Below are 19176 nucleotides of genomic sequence, written 5' to 3'. Positions count from 1 at the left end.
TGTTTATTGATTTTTATGTTTGCGCTGCCCGGTTTTGCGTGTCATTTTATTAAATCTTTGTCGGAGCCGCATGCAACCCGGACTTTCAATCTTTTTCACAGCAATGTTATTTCACTCCCCGGGTCCACAATCTCACGCCGCCCCTCCCAATAGACCCTCTCCCTTACATTGCTATTTATTTGAATTTATGCGATTTTAATGAAATTGGTTCATTGTTGGCAGTTGAACGCATCAATCGCAACTATACTCCACTGTCCTCTGGCCTATACTTTGGACATGCTGAACAATTCATAAATCGATTAAAGATGTTTCTGAGTTCGTTTATTCTCTGGCTTTGTTTTTATTTGTTTGCGTCAGTTTGCATTTATGTATATACATATGTATGTTTTATATTTGCGTTGTTGTCGTTGATGGCATTTTTGTTGTTGTTTTTGGCAACCCAAAATGTCAGACCTCCCATAAATAAAAAAAAAGTCTCGTTTGAACAGATTTTAGTCATCTGCATAAAATCGTTCGTAGTTCAACTGCACATGTTAAAAGCTTAAAAGAAACTTTAAATAAAATAATTCAATTTAACTGCAGTAAACTTTAGTTTTTAAAGAACATTTTGATAACAAGAAACATCTCCTATGTGACCATTAAATATTCGGTGTTGTTAATATAAATATTTTAATATCCGCTACCCATAGGTTAGAAGGGTATTATAACTGTGTGCCGGAAAGAAGTGTATGTAACAGGCAGAAGGAGGCATCTCCGACCCTATAAAGTATATATATTCTTAATCAGCGTCAACAACTGAGACGATCTACCCATGTCCGTCTGTTCGTATGAAACACTGGATCTCAGAGACTATAAGAGATAGAGCTATAATTTTCGGCAACATTAGTTATGTTCGCACGCACATCAAGTTTCTTTCAAATTTTTGCCACGCTCACTTCCGTTCCCATAAAAAAAAAAAAGTCGCATAACAAGTGTAATTTTAAAGCTAGAGCTACGAATTTTGGTGTATACAATAATACTAATAGAATTTATGATTCCTGAATTTGATTGCAGTCAGATAAAAATTGTGAACGTATTAATTATTATGGGCAAAAACGCCTACTTACTGGAGGTCTTAGTTGCTTTGGCCGACAATCGTATATATTTTGCCGTCTATGGTATATTTTGAATGTGGTACTATATCAATATACCAAATATATCATTCGGTATATTTTTAGTATTTTTGTAGTATTTTCGGTATATTTTGAAAATAATATCACAATATTTTGCTTTTATTCAAAATGGGTAGCGGGTATCTCACAGTCGAGCACACTCGACTATAGCTTTCTTACTTGTTTTGCATACATTGAGCTCAATTAAAACTTTCTCCAATAGAATTATTACACATGAACATTGATAGTATTTTTTGGCGTTTATTCTTTAAAAAATGCATGAATCTACTTTAAAACTGAGTAATTATTTCTACCCTTACGTAAATCCCGTACAAAAGGAATCGAGCATTCATTCGATACACATCAAATGTATTCATGGGAAGAGCCAAACAGCTGACAAGCAATGCTTTGATATAATGGAAATTCCCTAAAAGTTTCCTCAGCTGCCAAGTCAAGAAACTTTTGCCTAAAACGTGGCAATGAAGCTGGAGACTAAAAAGAGGCAGAGTTTGTTGAAAGTTCCCGGCGATGGGACTGAGTTTAGTAGATATAAACGCAGTACAAATTAAAATTTAAATGAGCTGCCGCGAGTGTCCTTTGGATGGCAAGCTGCTTGCCCAGTCTCAGTATTGACACGTGACAAAGTCGCGAGGCCAATAAAAAATATTTACAATAAGCCAAATGCCACGTCCCACGGAAAGGCGTAAAATGTTGGAAACAATTTCAATAACTGTTTGGCAAAGCACAGGAAACAACGCCAATAAGTGATAGATGGCAAGAAAGATACTGCAGAGAAGATAGACGAGAAGAAAACTTTGACAGTCGACCCAGAAGCAGGAGACGATGCCAAACTAATAATACAAAATGCTAACAGCGACGTCAACGACAACGGCGACGCCGATGCCGACGTCAAGGCTAGGACCAGCATCGTTCGAGAACGCCAGCTAAGCATTAAATTGATAAAAGCAAAAATGTTGCATTTAATTGAAAAATGCTTTCAATGAATTTTGCCAACGCGCACGCAAATCGATTTCAGTTTATTGAATATTTGTATAATTTTTGTATTTGTTTATTTGTTGTATTTGTTGATGGTGCAAACAGGCCGTTAAATTGAAATTGCCACGAGGCCAAACAATTAATTGTGTTTTTATTGAAAAATGTGTAAGCTCGTTAAATACTTGAAAATAAATAAAACAATACTAATTAAATATTCCTGCATATTCCTGTATACATAGATATAGATATATATATATAGATATAGATATAGATATAGATATAGATATAGATATAGATATAGATATAGTTATAGTTATAGATATAGTTATAGATATAGATATAGATATAGATATAGATATAGATATAGATATAGATATAGTTATAGATATAGTTATAGATATAGATATAGATATAGATATGGATATAGATATAGATATAGATATAGATATAGATATAGATATAGATATAGATATAGATATAGATATAGATATATATATAGATATATATATATGTGGAAAAGTCTTTAATATCCTTTTCCACTCAACTCAGCACACACAATTCACAGTCAACTTGATCTGACCCCCTTTTTGAGGCCAAAAATTCATCAAGTGAAATCAGAAGACAGTGACATGTGACAGGCTTGCCGCCGTTGACCAATGCTGTAGTGCCACCCACAGTGACCACAAGTCAACGAGGTAATTTGCATGCAACAACAATCAGAACAAGAAGGATATGTGGACTGAAACGGTGACGGAATGCAGATTAGGCGCTGATTGCGTGAGAAGCGTGTGGTGCCAAGGCGGAGTGGTTGTGGAGGGGAGGTTGGATTTTGCTCTTGTCGGTCTTGCTGCTTTTGGCAAGTGAATGCACCGTAGACGCACAGTAGCATAAACAGTACTCGATGCCATTGCTCGCAGTCTAGGGTAAAGTAAAAAGAAAACTATAAAAAAGTAAAATTCGGCAATGCTCTGGGAACCAGGATACCGCATTCCCAATCACATTGGCAACGGCAACGGCAACGGCATCACCATCGCAATCGCCATGGCCATGGCCATCGCTGCATGCGTTACGCAAATTGAATTCGTTGGCCGAAATTTATGCACCGTCGCGTTTGCTGTACCCCCAGAAAAGAGACGCTGATGAAACTCGAACCGTAGCTGTAGTTGTAGCTGTAGCTGTGGATGCAGACGACTGTGGGGCACAGTTCGATATCAACAGCGAAGCATTCGCATTCGAATCGCTGTAACATGCAACATGCTACTGGCAACTTGCAACTTGCAACTGCGAAACGCGCATCGGGCAACTGCGGCCGACTGTTAACTGAGAAATTTATGCTTTGTTTTGCCTGGCAAAACATGCAACATCAATTCTCGTTAACTTTTCATGCACGGTTGGGCCTTGCTACATTTATAAAATGGACGCACTCAATTCTTTGGGCGCCGACTGACCGAGTGATCAAAAACGGAAAATAAAAACAAAGCCATGTGCGAAGTGTCCAAAAATTTAATACACATGAACTATATCGGATTTTACTAAATATTGCATAGCCATTTGTTTTTTATTTATGTTAGGTGAAACAGAATCAATAAAAAATATCTGAACAACAAATGGTAAATTGTATCTAACGGGGAAAGGAAATAAATATTTATATTTTAAATTGAGAACGTTGAGATAAATTAAACTAGAATTTTATCATTTGAGAATGCTATCTTCGTTTTCAACAGCATTCATAGCATGATTGAAACAGCAATAACAATTTCATATTTCTTGACTAGAATGTCACCCTAGACAATCCTATCTTCGATAGCTTTCCTGTTATTTATCTATTTATTTTCAAAACAATTTTGGTGAGAAGTGGCAGATTTTGGCATAGATGGTAGATTTGTTGAAAAATTTAACTTAGACCAACCCACTCTTTCGTGATGATGACAAATATATTCTAAAATTAATTCGGAAATATCTCAACGCCTTGTAGCGATTCCTGGGTTGAGTCTAATCGGCTTTAGGCACAATTTAGCATTGCGTACAGTCGATTTGTTGAGAACATAAACCACAAATGCCTTTGATTAAAAGACATACAAGCAATGAAATATAAGGAACTGAACTCTGTGTTTTGCTATGCATAGAATTTGGTGCTTTGGTGTGTGAAAAGACGGAGAGTCTCGAAATAATATGCAAAACAGGCCCTGACCTTCGTGACAGGGCGCTCAACGACACCTACAACAATTGCGAGGGCCATTCAATAAAAATGTAAATTAACTTATCAATTACAACGCCAAACAACAATAAACTCCATGACTACTACGGATAGGGAAACTGGCAACTGGACAAGGCAAGGGAGGGGAGTATACAGGAGGGAAGGAAGGAGAGAGGGAGGTACTGTGCGCGTGCCCCATACAAATTTTGTTGTTGGCTATGGCGGCGACTTCATCTTGTGGCCACTGTTGAGTGCCAGCGACGGGCCTCTTAACGATTCTCTTATGCAAATCGGGCCACGTTAAAATATTCGTGCTCATAATTTTTATTTCCGTTATTCAAGTTTCAAGATTGTATTGCACACTTTCTGGCATCGTTGTCGCCTCGACAAGGATGCTGCTGACCGAAATTCTCTTCATTTTTAGCCCCAAGTCCTTGTGCCACCTTTCCTGTTGTCGTTACGAAAATTTGCCTTGCTAATAGACTGAACTGGGGGCCAAGCAAAGAACTACAAGCACAGACACCGTCACAGGCACAAACACAGACAAGGCCAAGTCGAACCTGCCGTAAAAAGTTGAACGCCTGTCGGAGTCGCAGTCGCAATCACACTGTGCCGCGACCTGGGAAGAAGGAGCAACGCAAAGATACAGCTAGCGCGACAGCGTGAGGACTTAAGAAGGACATAAGTTACGACTGTCGGGGGTGCATTTATTTTAATATTTTGCTGATAACACACCGCCAGATATCTTAATTAGATAAGTGCGCTGTTAACTACACCCTGAACTTGTGGAATTTGTACATTATGTTTGCTCACTTGCCTTGCAAATCTAATAAGCTTTAATATTATTTTGAGCTTGATTTTATCAAAGATCAGCAAAGTGAATCTAATGATTAGTATATTACACTCTGATATTCATTAGCTGCCTTAGGCAAAATCGAATATATTATATGTAAGTTCGTTTTTTACTTCTTATTGTTTTCCTAAAGGTGTGGAAGGAACTTTGACTAGGTGAATGTGACTTCTATTAGAGTATTTATAGTCTTTCTTTAAGAGATTGCTTTCTTAAACGTGTGGACCAGTGAAAATGCCAGATACATATACTTATCATTTAAGCCGCCTACACACCGACAGCATTTTCACACAATACCCAGGCAACACATTTGGTGTAGTCTGGAAATTGAAACATCACAACGTGCATAACCATCATATGAACATAATCACAGGCCGCCAGCAGTTGCCGCAGACAGGCGGCTGGCTGGTTAGTCGAAGTCAGCTTGGCCAGGCAGTGACTGGACATGAACTGGATGATTCTGGGTATGGTGATGTTCATGGCAAAGGCAATGAAGATGGGAATGGGAATAGTGGTCATGCAAGCGCATTTTCTCATACACATAGTTTGGTGGAAAGGCTTTTCGGCTGGGCCAGACAAATTATGGGCACGATTGCGACTACCACAACGACTACTTGTTGGATCCAGAAGAGCTCTTAGAAAGGAGACTTCCAACTGGTGCTGGCCACTGCTGTTGGCTTGGCGATAAGCATTTGCGTGATTAATGAAATTTGATGCCATAGCCAGGAGAAGGGCACCACTAAAAGAAAAAGAGTTGTGAACCTTGTGGAAGAATTAGGCAGGCACATGTTAGCGAAAGGAAGGCTCTCTAGTAGTTAAGCCTTGCCCAGTCCCCCTTTCCTGTGCTCTATTCCATTCCACAAACAATTACAAGCTGGCTGACACAATCGTACAAAGTCACTGAAGAAAGGGTGGGCATGGAGGCAGCATGACTTATGGTCATGGGGGGCATGTACACTCAGTGGGCGGGCCAGCTGCTTGGTTTGCCAAGCATTGCGTTGTGTTGAGTCCTACTAGGCCTAATTGGCTGTCTCATACTCCAATTAGAATTCGTAATCGCGCACGCTTCGCCCATTTGAATTTATATCGAAATTTAATTTAATTAATAGTGCCCCCAAGTCGGTCGTATTCAGAGCGATACTCGGAGCGAAACTCTTGGCCAGGTGTTTATTGTGAGCACTTTTCCTTGGCCACTTCATTGTTATTGGCCAACTCGCCTATCGCAGCGGGAAGTGTCAAAAAGTCAACTCAATAACTGTTTATTTTACTGGCATATTTCCAATTTCCATCTGTGGCCTACTTGCAACACGCCGCCTTGTGCATTGTGGCATGCGCTGAGCTATGGTGTGACTCAGGGCCACTCCAAGAGGTGAGTCGACCAACGGACTTCGCTCAGCTTGGCGAAATTTGAGCCTCTCTTTGCATGTTGGCCAATGTTTTTGCTCTTATCGCCAGCCGAACGTCGGTAGTTTATTTGCCCACTCAATTTAATTTCCCTTTGGTGTTTACATATCTTAATACTCATGAAACTTGCACAATCACAAGCATAAATTGATTTAATTTGTGCAAACATATAATATTGAATATGGGTAAAAATTTTTGATTTGGCAGCTGTAGAATATAAACATTTACTTTTATATTATTTTCTTAGCTCATCGTAGGAACTATTTCAGCTTTGTCAATATTAGATAGAGCGAAACCATTTTACCTATGCACTCTCTTCGGTAGCCTTCACTGTCAATTTATGTTGGTGACGTTCGTTGTTTGACTTGGTGGCAGCAGCTTTGCGGTTTGCTGCTCTCCAGGCTGCCCGCCCACCTGATATAGTGATCGATATTCCCAGCAACGTTGCGTTATCTATAACGACTGGATACCTCATACGCCTACATGTTTTGGGTACACGCCCATTTGCTACCGTTTAGCCAGATTGATTTCATGCCAACCACTGCACGACTCGACTTGATGATCATTTCGTTGGCGGTGCATTTCCACTATACGGTGGCAGCACCGCCCACATCTGTGAGTTTTCCCTCTGCTGTTGCGGCTGTGGCCCATCAATCAATTTCGAGTGCGAGTGCGAGGACGAGAACTGCACTTTACTTGCTTTCTGGCAAAATGGTGAAGACAACGAACGAGGTGTGCGAAGGGAGTGGAGAGGAAGGCAGCTAGTTGGACCCTGAGCGCTTTTGGTTGTTCAAATTGTTGCGGCATCATTTTTCATATCCGCTGCTGCCACAGCTACAGTAAACACAACCAGCCACAAAAAGCCAGAAAACAATATCCATTCGAATCCGCTTCGAAGCCAGACGCATGGAATTCGAGTAGCAGCTAACAGCGGGAGCTGTTTGCAATTGAACATGAAGTAGTGAACTTAACCTGAACCTGATGCTGCTGGTCCTGAAGCTCGAAGTTCGCAACTGTTAGGCTCTGAAGCTGATGCGAATACGTGATCGCAGTTTTGTTTTCGCTCCTCTCCGTTTTTTTTTTTTATTCATTTCTTTTGTCTGCACCTTCAAAAATCGCTTTGTTTTTATAGTAACCAAACTATCCGCATGCCATTCACCTGCCCCTCTCCAACATACATATATTCCTCTGCAGAGGGGCAGCTCCATTTGCTCGCTGTGCGCAGCGATTGTTTCGTTGCGCGCGAATTTGTTGCAATTTCTCATTGTCAGCAACGCGTTCGCCGGTAAATTTTGATTAAACGCTCCACGGGAATTCACTTTACTGGCCGGTTTCGCCGTTTGCGTTTCGAGTTACTCTTCCATTTGTTTTTCTCTTCATCTGTTTTTTGTATTCTTTACGTTTTGTTGGGTATCCGATAGCAGGACCCCTTGTCCTTGCCTCTTTCATTTGAATTTGATAAATGCTTCTTGCGGCTGAGCGATATGTTATGCAATTTAGGGATTTGTTTTTCGATGTGATACCGCGAAATAAAACAACGAAATTGTTACTTTAATGCATCGCCTGTGTAAAAAATGAATAGGGAATTTTCAAATCATTTAGGTTACTTTAGCTGATGCGATAAAAACTGCTTTGTATTTATCTGTCCAAGTGATTTCTTAGTTACGTTGCTATTGAATGTTTACCCGTATGTAAATATTATTGAATTACTTTGATAAGAGTAAATTTAATTGAGGATAATTAATAAATATTGCAGTATAATAAACAAATCAATCATTGTGAGTGTAGTGCAAACGCGATTCATAGAAATTGATTAACAATTCTGGAGCTCTAAGCTTCAATTCTTTGGCACAAATAAAATCCGGGGTCTTTCTACCCTTAAATCTTACGGCAAACACCAATTGTTCTTCGTAGTAGAAGCCAGATACAATATAATCCGGTTTTTGATTACGATTAAATCCATGATTTTCCGTAAGTAGAGGTTTCTTATTATCCTTTAACGACCGAACTAAAGACCTAGCGACTTGAGTGGCAACACTTTCTTCCGCCTTCGCTACAGTTGATGCCGCGTTCTTTCGCGGGCGACCCTTTTCATTGGAAAATAAATATGAAAAACAAAATAAGTTAATAAACAAAAAAAATACATACACGCCGTTTTGGTTCAACAGGTGCCTGAAATATTGGAGTCTCAGCGGCTCTTCCATAACTATTTGATATGGACATGTGATCTGGAAACGATATTACAAATTATGAATTTACATTAACAAATTTGAAGTTGAAGGACCAAATATGTAAGACAACAGCTTACCGTAAGCAGAGTTCGCCATTGGTTTCTGATAGGTAGCTTTATAACCAGCATAAAGCTACGTGTGAAATTGTTAAATTAATACTTGGACTTTGCTTGCTTTTCATTTTAACTTACTTGATTTACACTTGTTTTCTTTGGTGGCATTTTCCCTTAAATTAATTTTTCTCACAAAACGTGTTGACAACACAATGCCCGAAAGAGATGAGAAAAGTAAATTCTAGATTTATCGATAACAAGTTGGTGACAAAAAGTAAAGTGAGCATATATTTCGTCTTATTGATCCGATACATTTGCAACTAGAGAGCGTCTGATTGTTAAAATTGGAAGTGTGAAGTTCACATTGTGAACTTGCGAAATCCGATTTAATTCTCAAGCTTATCTGGCAAAAAGCGTTAACTCTTAATCGTAAAGGCCTACAGTGTTAGCACATAGTACCTCATTCATATTTATCTTATCCATTAACCGTAAATAAACCATTATACATTTAGTTATTACATTTCATAAATAAATTAAATTAAAAATAATTATTAAAATTAAATTTTGTACATTCCCAAAACATTATATCATTCCCTGATCCTCCAACTCGAATACATTACACAATGCTAGAGATTTCGGAAAATTTAGGATTGATTTTAAATGTATTACAATTTCTTATAACTTATTAAATAGCGATAAGAACACTTATATATCTACAGTATACAATTCATTTTAGTTTACCTTGTATGAAAAACTTTTGTTCTCTGCTAATTTTCAAACCAACAGCAACCTAACTTGTGTAGAACGCATTAAAGAAAATTGATCTGGAAGAATGTAAACCTTTGATAATAAATAATTAGATGTATGTATATATTGTTACTTAAAAAAAAAACAATTGAGTAAATAAATGAAAAAATAAATTTAAAATAATAAAGCAATGCTTCTTAGCATCGAAATATTTACACAAGCTTATACCACCTCTCAGCATCCGCAGTATAGGGTGCACAAAAGAGGCCAATGAAGTAGATCCGATTAAAGTGCAGCGCGTGGTTGCCGAGACAGCAGAGACCCAATAACATGCTGTAATAATAATTTTGCTCCAATTAATCAGCGTTAAATCAGCGAGCTGACATCAGCCGACGCGATGCCTGATGCGATTTCATTCGATATAAACCAATTGGCGCCTTTGTTTTGCCGATTTTCCTTTTGTTTTTCATTATGTTGTTGTTGTTGTTGTTGTACCCGCTGCTGATGCGGATCAATGTCTGGGAAAGCGGCAGATGCCCAAGTCTATGTCGAGTTCCATTAAGCTTAAACATTAAAGCACAAACATGAAAAGTGAATTTCGTAATTCTATCGAAACAAAGGAAACGTTAACATTATTTTTAATTGAATTTATAGATCATGGTATCTTTATAAAGAATTTAAATTAAAAAGCTTTAAATTACTAGTTTTTATGTATATTCTAGCTATGCATCTCATAGAAAAGTATTTCAAATATGTACATATAATATAATTCTTAGTTGTTTATAAATTAATAAATATTATGCACATCTCTTACTCACAAAATAAAGATAATATGTGAATCGAACGAACATACGTGAATAATAAGTATGCCAATAACCAGATTGCAATTGAGTTCAACTCCATCAACAGCATTGACATTTGATGTGCCTGAAGTGTTTTTGTTATGGAACCTTTGACTTGGGCTTGTTATTTTCTTTTATACCTTTTTGCGCTTTTGTAAATACTTTAAAATTGTTCGGGAAGGGTCGGTTCTTGTTGCTTGATTGTTTTCGATTCGTTTGAGCAACTGATTTTCAACTTAATTGCTTCGTTGTAGGTCTGTCTTTGCCAACGGCCATCCATCGAAGATCCATCCTGAGTTGACTGTCTGTCAGCCGTAGGTGGTCTCCATAACGAGGTAATGAAATGTGAGTTGAAACTAAATTGTTGGCTCAGCAGTGAGTCAGAAGAAACTGTCAAAAGCAACATCTTCCACTTGTAAGAAGAAAAAACAACGAAAGAGGCATGCAAATTGTGCTGTAATTGCTGTCATCATTCAGATAAAGTGTTTTTCTTGCTGTTGAACATTTGTAAATGCCAGCGAAAGAACAACAAAAATACATTAGCCGACAATTTGCTCAAAGATCTTGTACTATATATCGAATTTCGATAATTGAGAAATTGGCACTTGCCACTTGTGGATATTATAATTAATATTTATAAAATATAAGAGTAGCAATAAATTCTAATGAAAACAACACATTGAAGATAATGGTTTGGAATAGGTGATTAGAGTTTCTGCATTTGGAGAGAGCATTAAGAAATACACTGATCATGATAAATCAAGGAGCTTTCTCGGTTATACAAATTAAGACAAAGCACTTTATCGCAAATGTTGCATTTAAAACAATTTTAATGAAAACTGTTTTTATATTTCATTCAATTTCTATTTAATTAGTAAATTTATTATTATTTCTATTAGCATATTTGTATTATTTTTATACAAATTGTTTTTTTTTTAATAAATACCTTAATACAATGGCGATGCCTGCGCTGCGATGAATCGATAGCGGTCAAGCTATTCATCTCTAGAAAGTGTATGTCTCACGTCACATTCTCTAATAAATCAATTGAGCTTATAATTGTTACAATATATTTATAATTCTATAATTAACGCCATTTACAAACGTCGCATAGTTTTTTTGCCGTCTCTTTAAAATAATCCTTTGTGAAGCTCAAATAAAGTCAGCAACAACGCAAAGGCAAAAAAGAGAGAAATAAAAAACGTGGAATAAAATTTGTTGATACGGATCAGCAATTAAGTTCCAGTTTGCAACGCATTTGGTTTAGTCGCTCGTACGTTGGGGCTTTGCCTTTGGATTTGCTAATTAACACATCGGTAAGCTCGTGTTGGGTTTAATTAATGACGCCCATTGAAATTTGCATACGATTGTGCGAAATGTGTCCTTCTGGTCTTGGCCAAGAACAGGTTTTCGTTTATATTTAGACCAAAAAGTAAGATGCAGCTGCTCTTTTATGGTCTTTAAAAGAGCACGTTTAATTTGCTGTAAATGCAGCAAAAATCCAAAGAAAAAACCAGTTGAATGCGTCGGCAGTGGACCAAGTCAACGGACCTGACCCTCGTGTGTAGGTGTCGTTGTCATCAGTTGTTTGTTTCAACTTGGCCTCGACTTGTCAATATCACTTACATCATCTGATTCGATGCACAACTAGACTGACGACGAGCGGTGTGGTCCCCAAGACCCGAGACCAAATCTAAGCAGTCCCATGTCACTGGCCACTTGCCTGTCAGCCAACGGCGCCTACGGTTGACACTTTTTCGCGCCGACACGCCCGCTAATCTGCTCATGCATATCATCAGCAGACGCAGCAGACGGAGGTCGAGTACCCGGCCAAGCCAAGTGATGACTTGACACTTTGCGTAGCGGCCCAGCTGGATGCCAAGAGGCAATCTGTCGCACAATAATATTCATATTAGACCTGAGCCCCAGCGAAGATATCGCTTACAACTTGTGCTCTCAACTGGTAATTTCATTAACATAAGTATATCTATGTATTTGTATTTACAGCTCATTAGCCCGATAGATCATTTGGTTGAGCGTTGACACCTCTTTAAGATGTCTGCTTCGAAGAATAACCAGAAGTAAGCCATCGATAAACATACCCATAAACCAATCTTGACACAACTCTGTGTTTACTTTCATAGCCTCAATCAACTGGCATCTGGCAATGACAGCATAATGGTTGGAATACTCTTTAATGATGGCGTCATTATAGCCATCACCATGACAAGCCATCTCATATTCTATTTGGATGATCGCATTTAGTAAGCTCCTTAGTTAACTGTCCAACTTTGTTGTTAATCACTCGATTTCCCAGCTGTTGCGGCAGAAGCACTGGCTACGATCACGACTCATTGGTGGAAGTGGCAACCGAACTGGAGGAAATATCATCGCACACAGTCGGCTACAAGGGAGCGTTGGTGGCTCAAGCATTGGAACTACTCACAAAGAAGTATGAGAATCTCCAGGATTGCGAACTGCTGCTGGCAGGTGAGGATGTTTGTGGCCTGCACTTGTTTACGGTGACTTCCGATGGCTACACGGGCGCGTGCTTTGCAGCCTTGGGACCAGGAGCCGATGTGGCCAACGATTACTTGGCTAACAATTGGAAAAAAGATATGAGCCTACAAGAGGCTGAATCTCTAGTACGCAGAACCATTGCCAAGAGTAGAGGATACAAAGCCAAAGTTGATCTATGCATCGTATTCAAGAGTCACTAAATATCAATGATCTGCATTGTAATAGTTCCTATATGACTGATTATTGTAAAACTTATTGTACCAACAAACAATTTGTATTGGTTGAGCTTGAAGCGAAAATAAATTAGTTGTTGATGCTCAGCTGGCCCAGAACGTAATGTAAATAATTAACAACATTTCTCAGAGAATCGCCTGGGCCTGGTTCTGTACGCTAGCATAGATTATCTGCAGCTTTAATAAACGTCCTGGCTCGCTCTCTTCTTGGCCCAGATGACTATCGCATTCGCTGGAGCCCATTGCAGGTTTAATGGCAAATGGTAAATGCAGAGTAAGCACAAATGATTTATGCGCAAAGGCAGCATATAATTAATAATGATTAAAAGCTGGCGCCCATCAACAGGCCCCAGCAAATGGATTCTCTTATAAGCAACTCGATTCCATGGATGCAGTATATGAAGCACTAATCGCTATGGACATGGGACATGGGACATGGGACGACCAACGCACAACGCACGAATGAACCAAAGCAAAGCGACTTTCCTACGAAATGAAAAGTGGTATAGTCAAGATCAAAAATCCACTGGCGCCCTGGAGACGACCCGCTGTGTGGATTAACATGAATTTATATGTGGCATTTGAATGTTTCATATTGGCCACGAGTCGACTTCAGACATCAGACTGCGAATTGAGAGAGACTAAAAATGGGTCTGTGCGTGACCAGGTTTCATTTTCATTAGCCTCGTTATCCGCTTGAGTCGTGGCCAACGTTGCCAACATCGTGGTGTGTGGTCGTTCCTCCGTTTACAGCACCTGGGTGGCATTATGTTGTCAGAATCACGACTCTCCTCTCCTCCACTGCACGGAGCACGGAGATACTAAATGATTTTGTGCTCCAAATTGCAAATGAAAGATCATTTTTTGCGGTGTCACTATAATAATAACTTTAATAACTTATCATCTTCGATTGCTACAATTATAAGAGACGTTTTTTTGTATTATCTTATTACGCCCAGTTGAAAGTGATATGCGAATGTAAATACACACATATTTAATTTTGTTCAAATATGTAATTAAAATTATCGCAAATTAATCTATATTAACAATACAACACGTTATAATAAAAGTAGCCGAGCTGTTAATTCATACGAATTTTTAGTAATTAAAGGCAGAGACTAGCAGATTTAAATGAAAATTAAAAATAGTCAATTTAGTACAAACACTAAAGGCTTGACTAAACCGATTTTATGATTATACCTATTGTATTAGTGTGGCGAATAGGAATATTATAGCTTTGAAACTAAAAATGTACAATCTTCTATTTATGGTTATGCTGCATATGAAGAGATAAAAAAGAATAATTAAAAACTCATATTTTTATCATCTGAGTAGGAAAGCAGTGTTTATTAACGTTTTCCAAAATTAATTATTTGTATCATAGCGAGTCACGTTTTTCAAGAACCGTCACGCCAAGCTCAGACTGAATTTACTAACACTGCGTTCGTTAAGTTTTCTCTTTATTCAATCGTTTCTTAACACTAACAATATTTTTAACCAAAATACGGCCACCTTTTTAGAAACATTGCCGCATGATCAATGATGCGGTCCTGATGGGGTGAAAGGTTCTACTAAAACAGCGTATAATACTTAAAGGTCATGTTAATTTAACAGTCGTATGTATTTAAACTTAACATATTAACTGTCTGCTTCATGACATATACATAATAACATCTATAGACAGAAACCCACATTTTGAATTTCTAAATACATATTTATCCAAACAATTAAAAGACGATAAACCTATGAGATAGTTAACCGAGAACCTACAACTCTACGTTATTCTTGAAGATCCTAAATCATCAATGTATTTAGTAATGTGAATCTATGAACTCAGACTTCTTGAGCTATACACTCTAAACTTATTCTCTTTAAAGGGCGAAAGAGAAAATAACTTTACATATGAAACTAAATATTTCTTTTAATTGCTTTAAAACTATTTTGTTCGAAAAAATAAAAATATTCCTAATTTATATTATTATTTTCTCTTTTGAATAAAATAGTATTCAAGCAATTAACAAAATTGTTTAGTTTATGTCATATGTAAAGATTTTTCTCTTTGCAAATTGAAATAATCAAAATAGTATTCTCAATTATTTAAAAATGAAAATGTGTAACCAAAATGCAAACAATAGTTACATGTCTTTTAAACTTTTTGGAAAAATGAGGTAAGTCACGTGACTTCTTTATGTTGCATGTGAAATATTAAATGTCTAATAAGTCAATCTACAACGTCAAAAAAAAGCGACAAGCCACAGGTGTTTTGTGCAACATGCGACAATTTGCTTAAAACCAACAAATTCGTCTAAGTTAACGTCGCATTAGGATATTCAATATGCTTTGGTTTACATATAAATTCAGTTTCTGCCTTGCCCTCAGCTTGCAACTGCATCACATATCTGTGCACGATGTACTATATATTCTGGGACATCCGCGAGTTCCGCAGTCTCAGCACGAATAGAAGGATTGGGAGACGCGGGGTTTGGAGTGCGGTGTGGTGTTGTCTGGTGGATGCCGCAGATAAATTTTCATGTTGTCACACCTGTGCCGAGCACGGACATAAATATATATCTGCGAATTTAGCCGCCGAAAGGTGGCAGTGCAACAATTTCGGTCGAAGTAAGATATCACAGGAAGAGGCATTCAGTTCGGATCCAAACCCAAACCCAAACCCAAATGCAAGTCGCCAACTCGCGACGGAGGTGTAAAAAAAAAATTGAAAGGGAAATATTATTAAAATGCCGCATTGTTGAATGTCGCCTGGTGGCAGATGCAGAGGCGACTTCTTGGAACTTGCATCCTCATTGCTGGCGTTTATTTATGGCGAATATTTGATTTTCGAATTTCGCTTTTGGCATTCGTGTCTCGTGCTGTTATCGCAGTGGCATTGACATTTTGACTGTGTGCCTCACCGCGAGGCAAACGCATCAGGCATTGGGGCCTTGCAGCAGAAGTCACTGCATAAATATTTGCTTATTTATGCACAAAAGTCAACACTGAGTACACAAAGTACACAATCTGCGGCTGCTTATCGCTCCAGGAGCGGGGCTTTTGGACGAGGCAACAGGTCGGAGTGCGCTGCAGATGAAAGTTAACCGAAGAGCTGACTGAACGATTTAAGATAGCAAGTAAGCAGAACATGCAAAACTTGATTGTGTTCAAAGATAAAGGTAGAAAGTAGGATATTTGGTATGTAAGCGCTGCTACTATCCACATTACTCATTCGTCTGTAACAAAAAGAATCATACAATTTTAATATCTAAAAATGTAATGAATAAATTTTCACTATTTATTGCACGCAATTCAGTCTGAGACTGTACATTGTTATTTCAGAAGACTTCAGGCTTTAACCCATTTCAATCATTGTCAGATGTGCGTCCTCCATTGTTCAGAGAAATTACAAATTGTGGACACTGTCTCAACAGTTTATTATATGGCGCTGTGGTCAATGCGTCTGGGCACGGGACACCGAGTTGTGTCTACGTTCGATTCTCTTAACTGCCCAATCATAATTCACTCGCGAGGCGCAAGGATAATCCGACATGCTGCAGTCCTCCTCCTCACCCCCTGTAATGCCGACAAACCGACCGCAAGTCTCTGCGTCTGGGAGCAATAATTTAAAAAATTGCTCTATTATTTATTTGAGCATATGTCAATGAAATGTATTTATTTATTCACGGCAGCAACAATAAACAAAATGCCAGCGAAGTCAGCGTGCTGTTAATGAGCATCATAGCGTGAGAAAGAGGGTGGGGAATGGTGGTAAGGGGAAGGGAAAAGAGGGACAGAGGGCGTTGCTGTGGGGACACCGAAGAGAGGAATTGCCGCTGTTGACGTTAATTGACCGCAACCATTTTTTTTTTCTGCAACGTGCAGTAAATTTTAATGAAATTGCTGGCGTGCATTACGAGTTGTTTGTTGCTCACACAAAATGGGGCGTGGCAAGGGCAATGCTGCATCTGCAACTGCAACACCAACTACAACACCAACAGCAACAGCATCAACTCAAAGTGCTGATGACACGCCTGTCAGCGACACTTTGTGCCGCTTGTTGCATGAAAACATTTATAAAATAAAATAAAATAAATATAAATAAAATGTAAATGAAAAAGAACAAAAAATAAAAACAGAAAAAAGAAATATAAAATCATGCAAATTGCCGAGGCTTAATTTTCGACGCCCTGACAAGGGATAAGCCGGTCTTCTCCTCCTTATTGTTGTTGTTGTTGTTGTTACAGTAGCTGCGGTGTTGTTGGCGAGTCTGTTTAATGTTTTGCTTTCTGGCCAGGCTTCCACTTTTGATGTCGCTGCATTTATAAATTAATTAAAAATAAATTACTTTATGTTGCATGTCGAATTTCATTAAATTTAGCAAGCGACAATAAATTCAGCAACAACAACAACATTCTCAAGTAAGCATTGCGTTTCTTTTTGTTGTTGTACGAAATAAATAATAATGCTGCATTTTAAATGCGCCAGCACCAAAAACTTTTCAGGACGGTGAAGGAAAGTGATGTAAGAAATGCGTACAGTGTATTTTAAGTTAAAGTCAGTTCACAGCAAACATCTTTAATAGGTAAATACCTTAATGCTAAGTGAAGTTAGTTTACTTTAATATTATGGAAATTAATTTTCGCGCCGTTTATACTCAAAGTTAGATCGAATAATGCAGCAAAAATACTTATTTAATTGACAAACTTAGCAACCTTAGTCAAGTTTTGGCAAGAAACACACAAAACGGGGCCAAGGAACTTAGTGAAACAGTGATTGGGGATGGGGGCTGGGTGATGGGTTCTTATCTAGAATTGAAAAGAATTTAATTAAGCACGCAGGCTTAGACGTTGTGAATGGCTTCTGCAATTTGCCTAAAACTAACAAACAGAGTTAGTTAGGCAAACTGAGCAGAGTTTGGGATTTTGCCGCTGGCTAATTTCGAATTTAATTTGAGAGAGAGAGAGAGAGAGAGAGAGAGAGAGAGACGTTGCCTGCTGACGCTGACTTGTCTGACCCCAAAGGTTGCACAGTAAACAGAACTTATTAAACCGAGGCAATCGGCATGCCATAAGAGACTGGGGCTGCTGTGGGCGTGTCAAGTTTGGTTAAGTGGCAAAATAACAAAGACTCTCTCGAACTGAGGACTTGAAGTGGTGGAGACTGCGAAAGGAAATTACACTCTTTGGATGTGAGTTGTGCCTGGGTTGGGTTGTGCTAGCTGGACTCGACTTGCAACAAAACCGCAAATTAGTTGGCTGCCTCAGCGGACCACAGATGGCACAGCAAACAAGGAGAACAACAACATCCGAGCTGCGAGTTTGCCCTCAATGTCAAGCGTATCCACATGCAGCGCAGCACTTCTACACTCAACCCGAAAACCAAAGCGAGAGACAAAATAAATAAAAAAAAAATGAATATTGTTGGCACTGCCGTCGCTGGAGGCGTCTTTCCTGGAAACTCAACAAGAGGCACAAGAGACAACAGTCACCCCCACGAATGGCAGCGGGTTCTGCAGCCTCTTCTGCAGCCTCTTCTCGCAACCTCTTCTTATCAGCTCCCGCTGCTTGTGCCCCACTTCAAAAAAATTGACGCTTGCGTCGCTCTAAATCGTCGTCAACGCTGTCATCGGCGATGTTCGCTGTTTGCCTCGTATCGACTGCATCAGCATCTGCATCTGCATCGCCATCGTCACTGGGATCTCATCCATATGTACGTGTATGTGCACTTAGATGCCAGCGCCAGATAAGCTCGCCCAGCCAAGTGACCGACGAGGCGACTGCCCTAAACTCTTCCTACCATGGCAGTGACTTTGGTTCGTTTGCGTTCATGTGTTCGCTTTGTTCATAAATTATAATTTTATGATCACGAACATATTCGTGGAATATGTTGGCGTTACCAGCTCCATTGTCGCCACTGCTGTCTGTCTCCCGAAGCGCGTTAAATATTAAAGTGTCTGCA

The 19176-nt window shown here is 38.8% G+C and overlaps 2 protein-coding genes across 2 annotated transcripts; one reads left to right on the top strand and one right to left on the bottom strand.

The window, feature by feature from the left end:
* Positions 1 to 8312: 8312 nt before the first annotated feature.
* On the bottom strand, positions 8313 to 9136 carry LOC117569630 (uncharacterized). Its single transcript, XM_034250868.2, has 4 exons — positions 9021 to 9136; positions 8907 to 8961; positions 8747 to 8826; positions 8313 to 8685 (listed from the first exon to the last, which is right to left on the bottom strand). Exons 1-4 carry the CDS (start codon positions 9048 to 9050, stop codon positions 8368 to 8370), a joined length of 483 nt encoding a protein of 160 aa, XP_034106759.1. The 5' UTR covers positions 9051 to 9136; the 3' UTR covers positions 8313 to 8367.
* A 2371-nt stretch (positions 9137 to 11507) lies between these two features.
* On the top strand, positions 11508 to 14260 carry LOC117568719 (uncharacterized). Its single transcript, XM_034249536.2, has 5 exons — positions 11508 to 11787; positions 12479 to 12552; positions 12616 to 12735; positions 12789 to 13498; positions 13554 to 14260. The coding sequence occupies exons 2-4, from the start codon at positions 12527 to 12529 to the stop codon at positions 13189 to 13191; spliced, it is 549 nt and encodes a 182-aa protein (XP_034105427.1). The 5' UTR covers positions 11508 to 11787; positions 12479 to 12526; the 3' UTR covers positions 13192 to 13498; positions 13554 to 14260.
* The last annotated feature ends 4916 nt before the right edge of the window (positions 14261 to 19176 follow it).

Source organism: Drosophila albomicans, chromosome 3 (assembly GCF_009650485.2).
Source record: "Drosophila albomicans strain 15112-1751.03 chromosome 3, ASM965048v2, whole genome shotgun sequence".
In the NCBI taxonomy this organism is placed as follows: Eukaryota; Metazoa; Arthropoda; class Insecta; order Diptera; family Drosophilidae; genus Drosophila; species Drosophila albomicans.
Note: the sequence above shows the minus strand (reverse complement) of the source record. Positions and strands in the feature narration are given on the sequence as shown.

Bases quoted from the DNA above. Each gene is read 5' to 3' on its own strand.
- LOC117569630 (XM_034250868.2), bottom strand. From the start codon at position 9,050: ATGCCACCAAAGAAAACAAGTGTAAATCAA. The intron at 8,962-9,020 runs GTAAGTTAAAAT...TTTCACACGTAG, and splicing joins AGAAAACAAGTGTAAATCAA to CTTTATGCTGGTTATAAAGC. The intron at 8,686-8,746 runs GTATGTATTTTT...TCCAATGAAAAG, and splicing joins CTGTTGAACCAAAACGGCGT to GGTCGCCCGCGAAAGAACGC.
- LOC117568719 (XM_034249536.2), top strand. From the start codon at position 12,527: ATGTCTGCTTCGAAGAATAACCAGAA. The intron at 12,553-12,615 runs GTAAGCCATCGA...TTACTTTCATAG, and splicing joins GCTTCGAAGAATAACCAGAA to CCTCAATCAACTGGCATCTG. The intron at 12,736-12,788 runs GTAAGCTCCTTA...TCGATTTCCCAG, and splicing joins TATTTGGATGATCGCATTTA to CTGTTGCGGCAGAAGCACTG.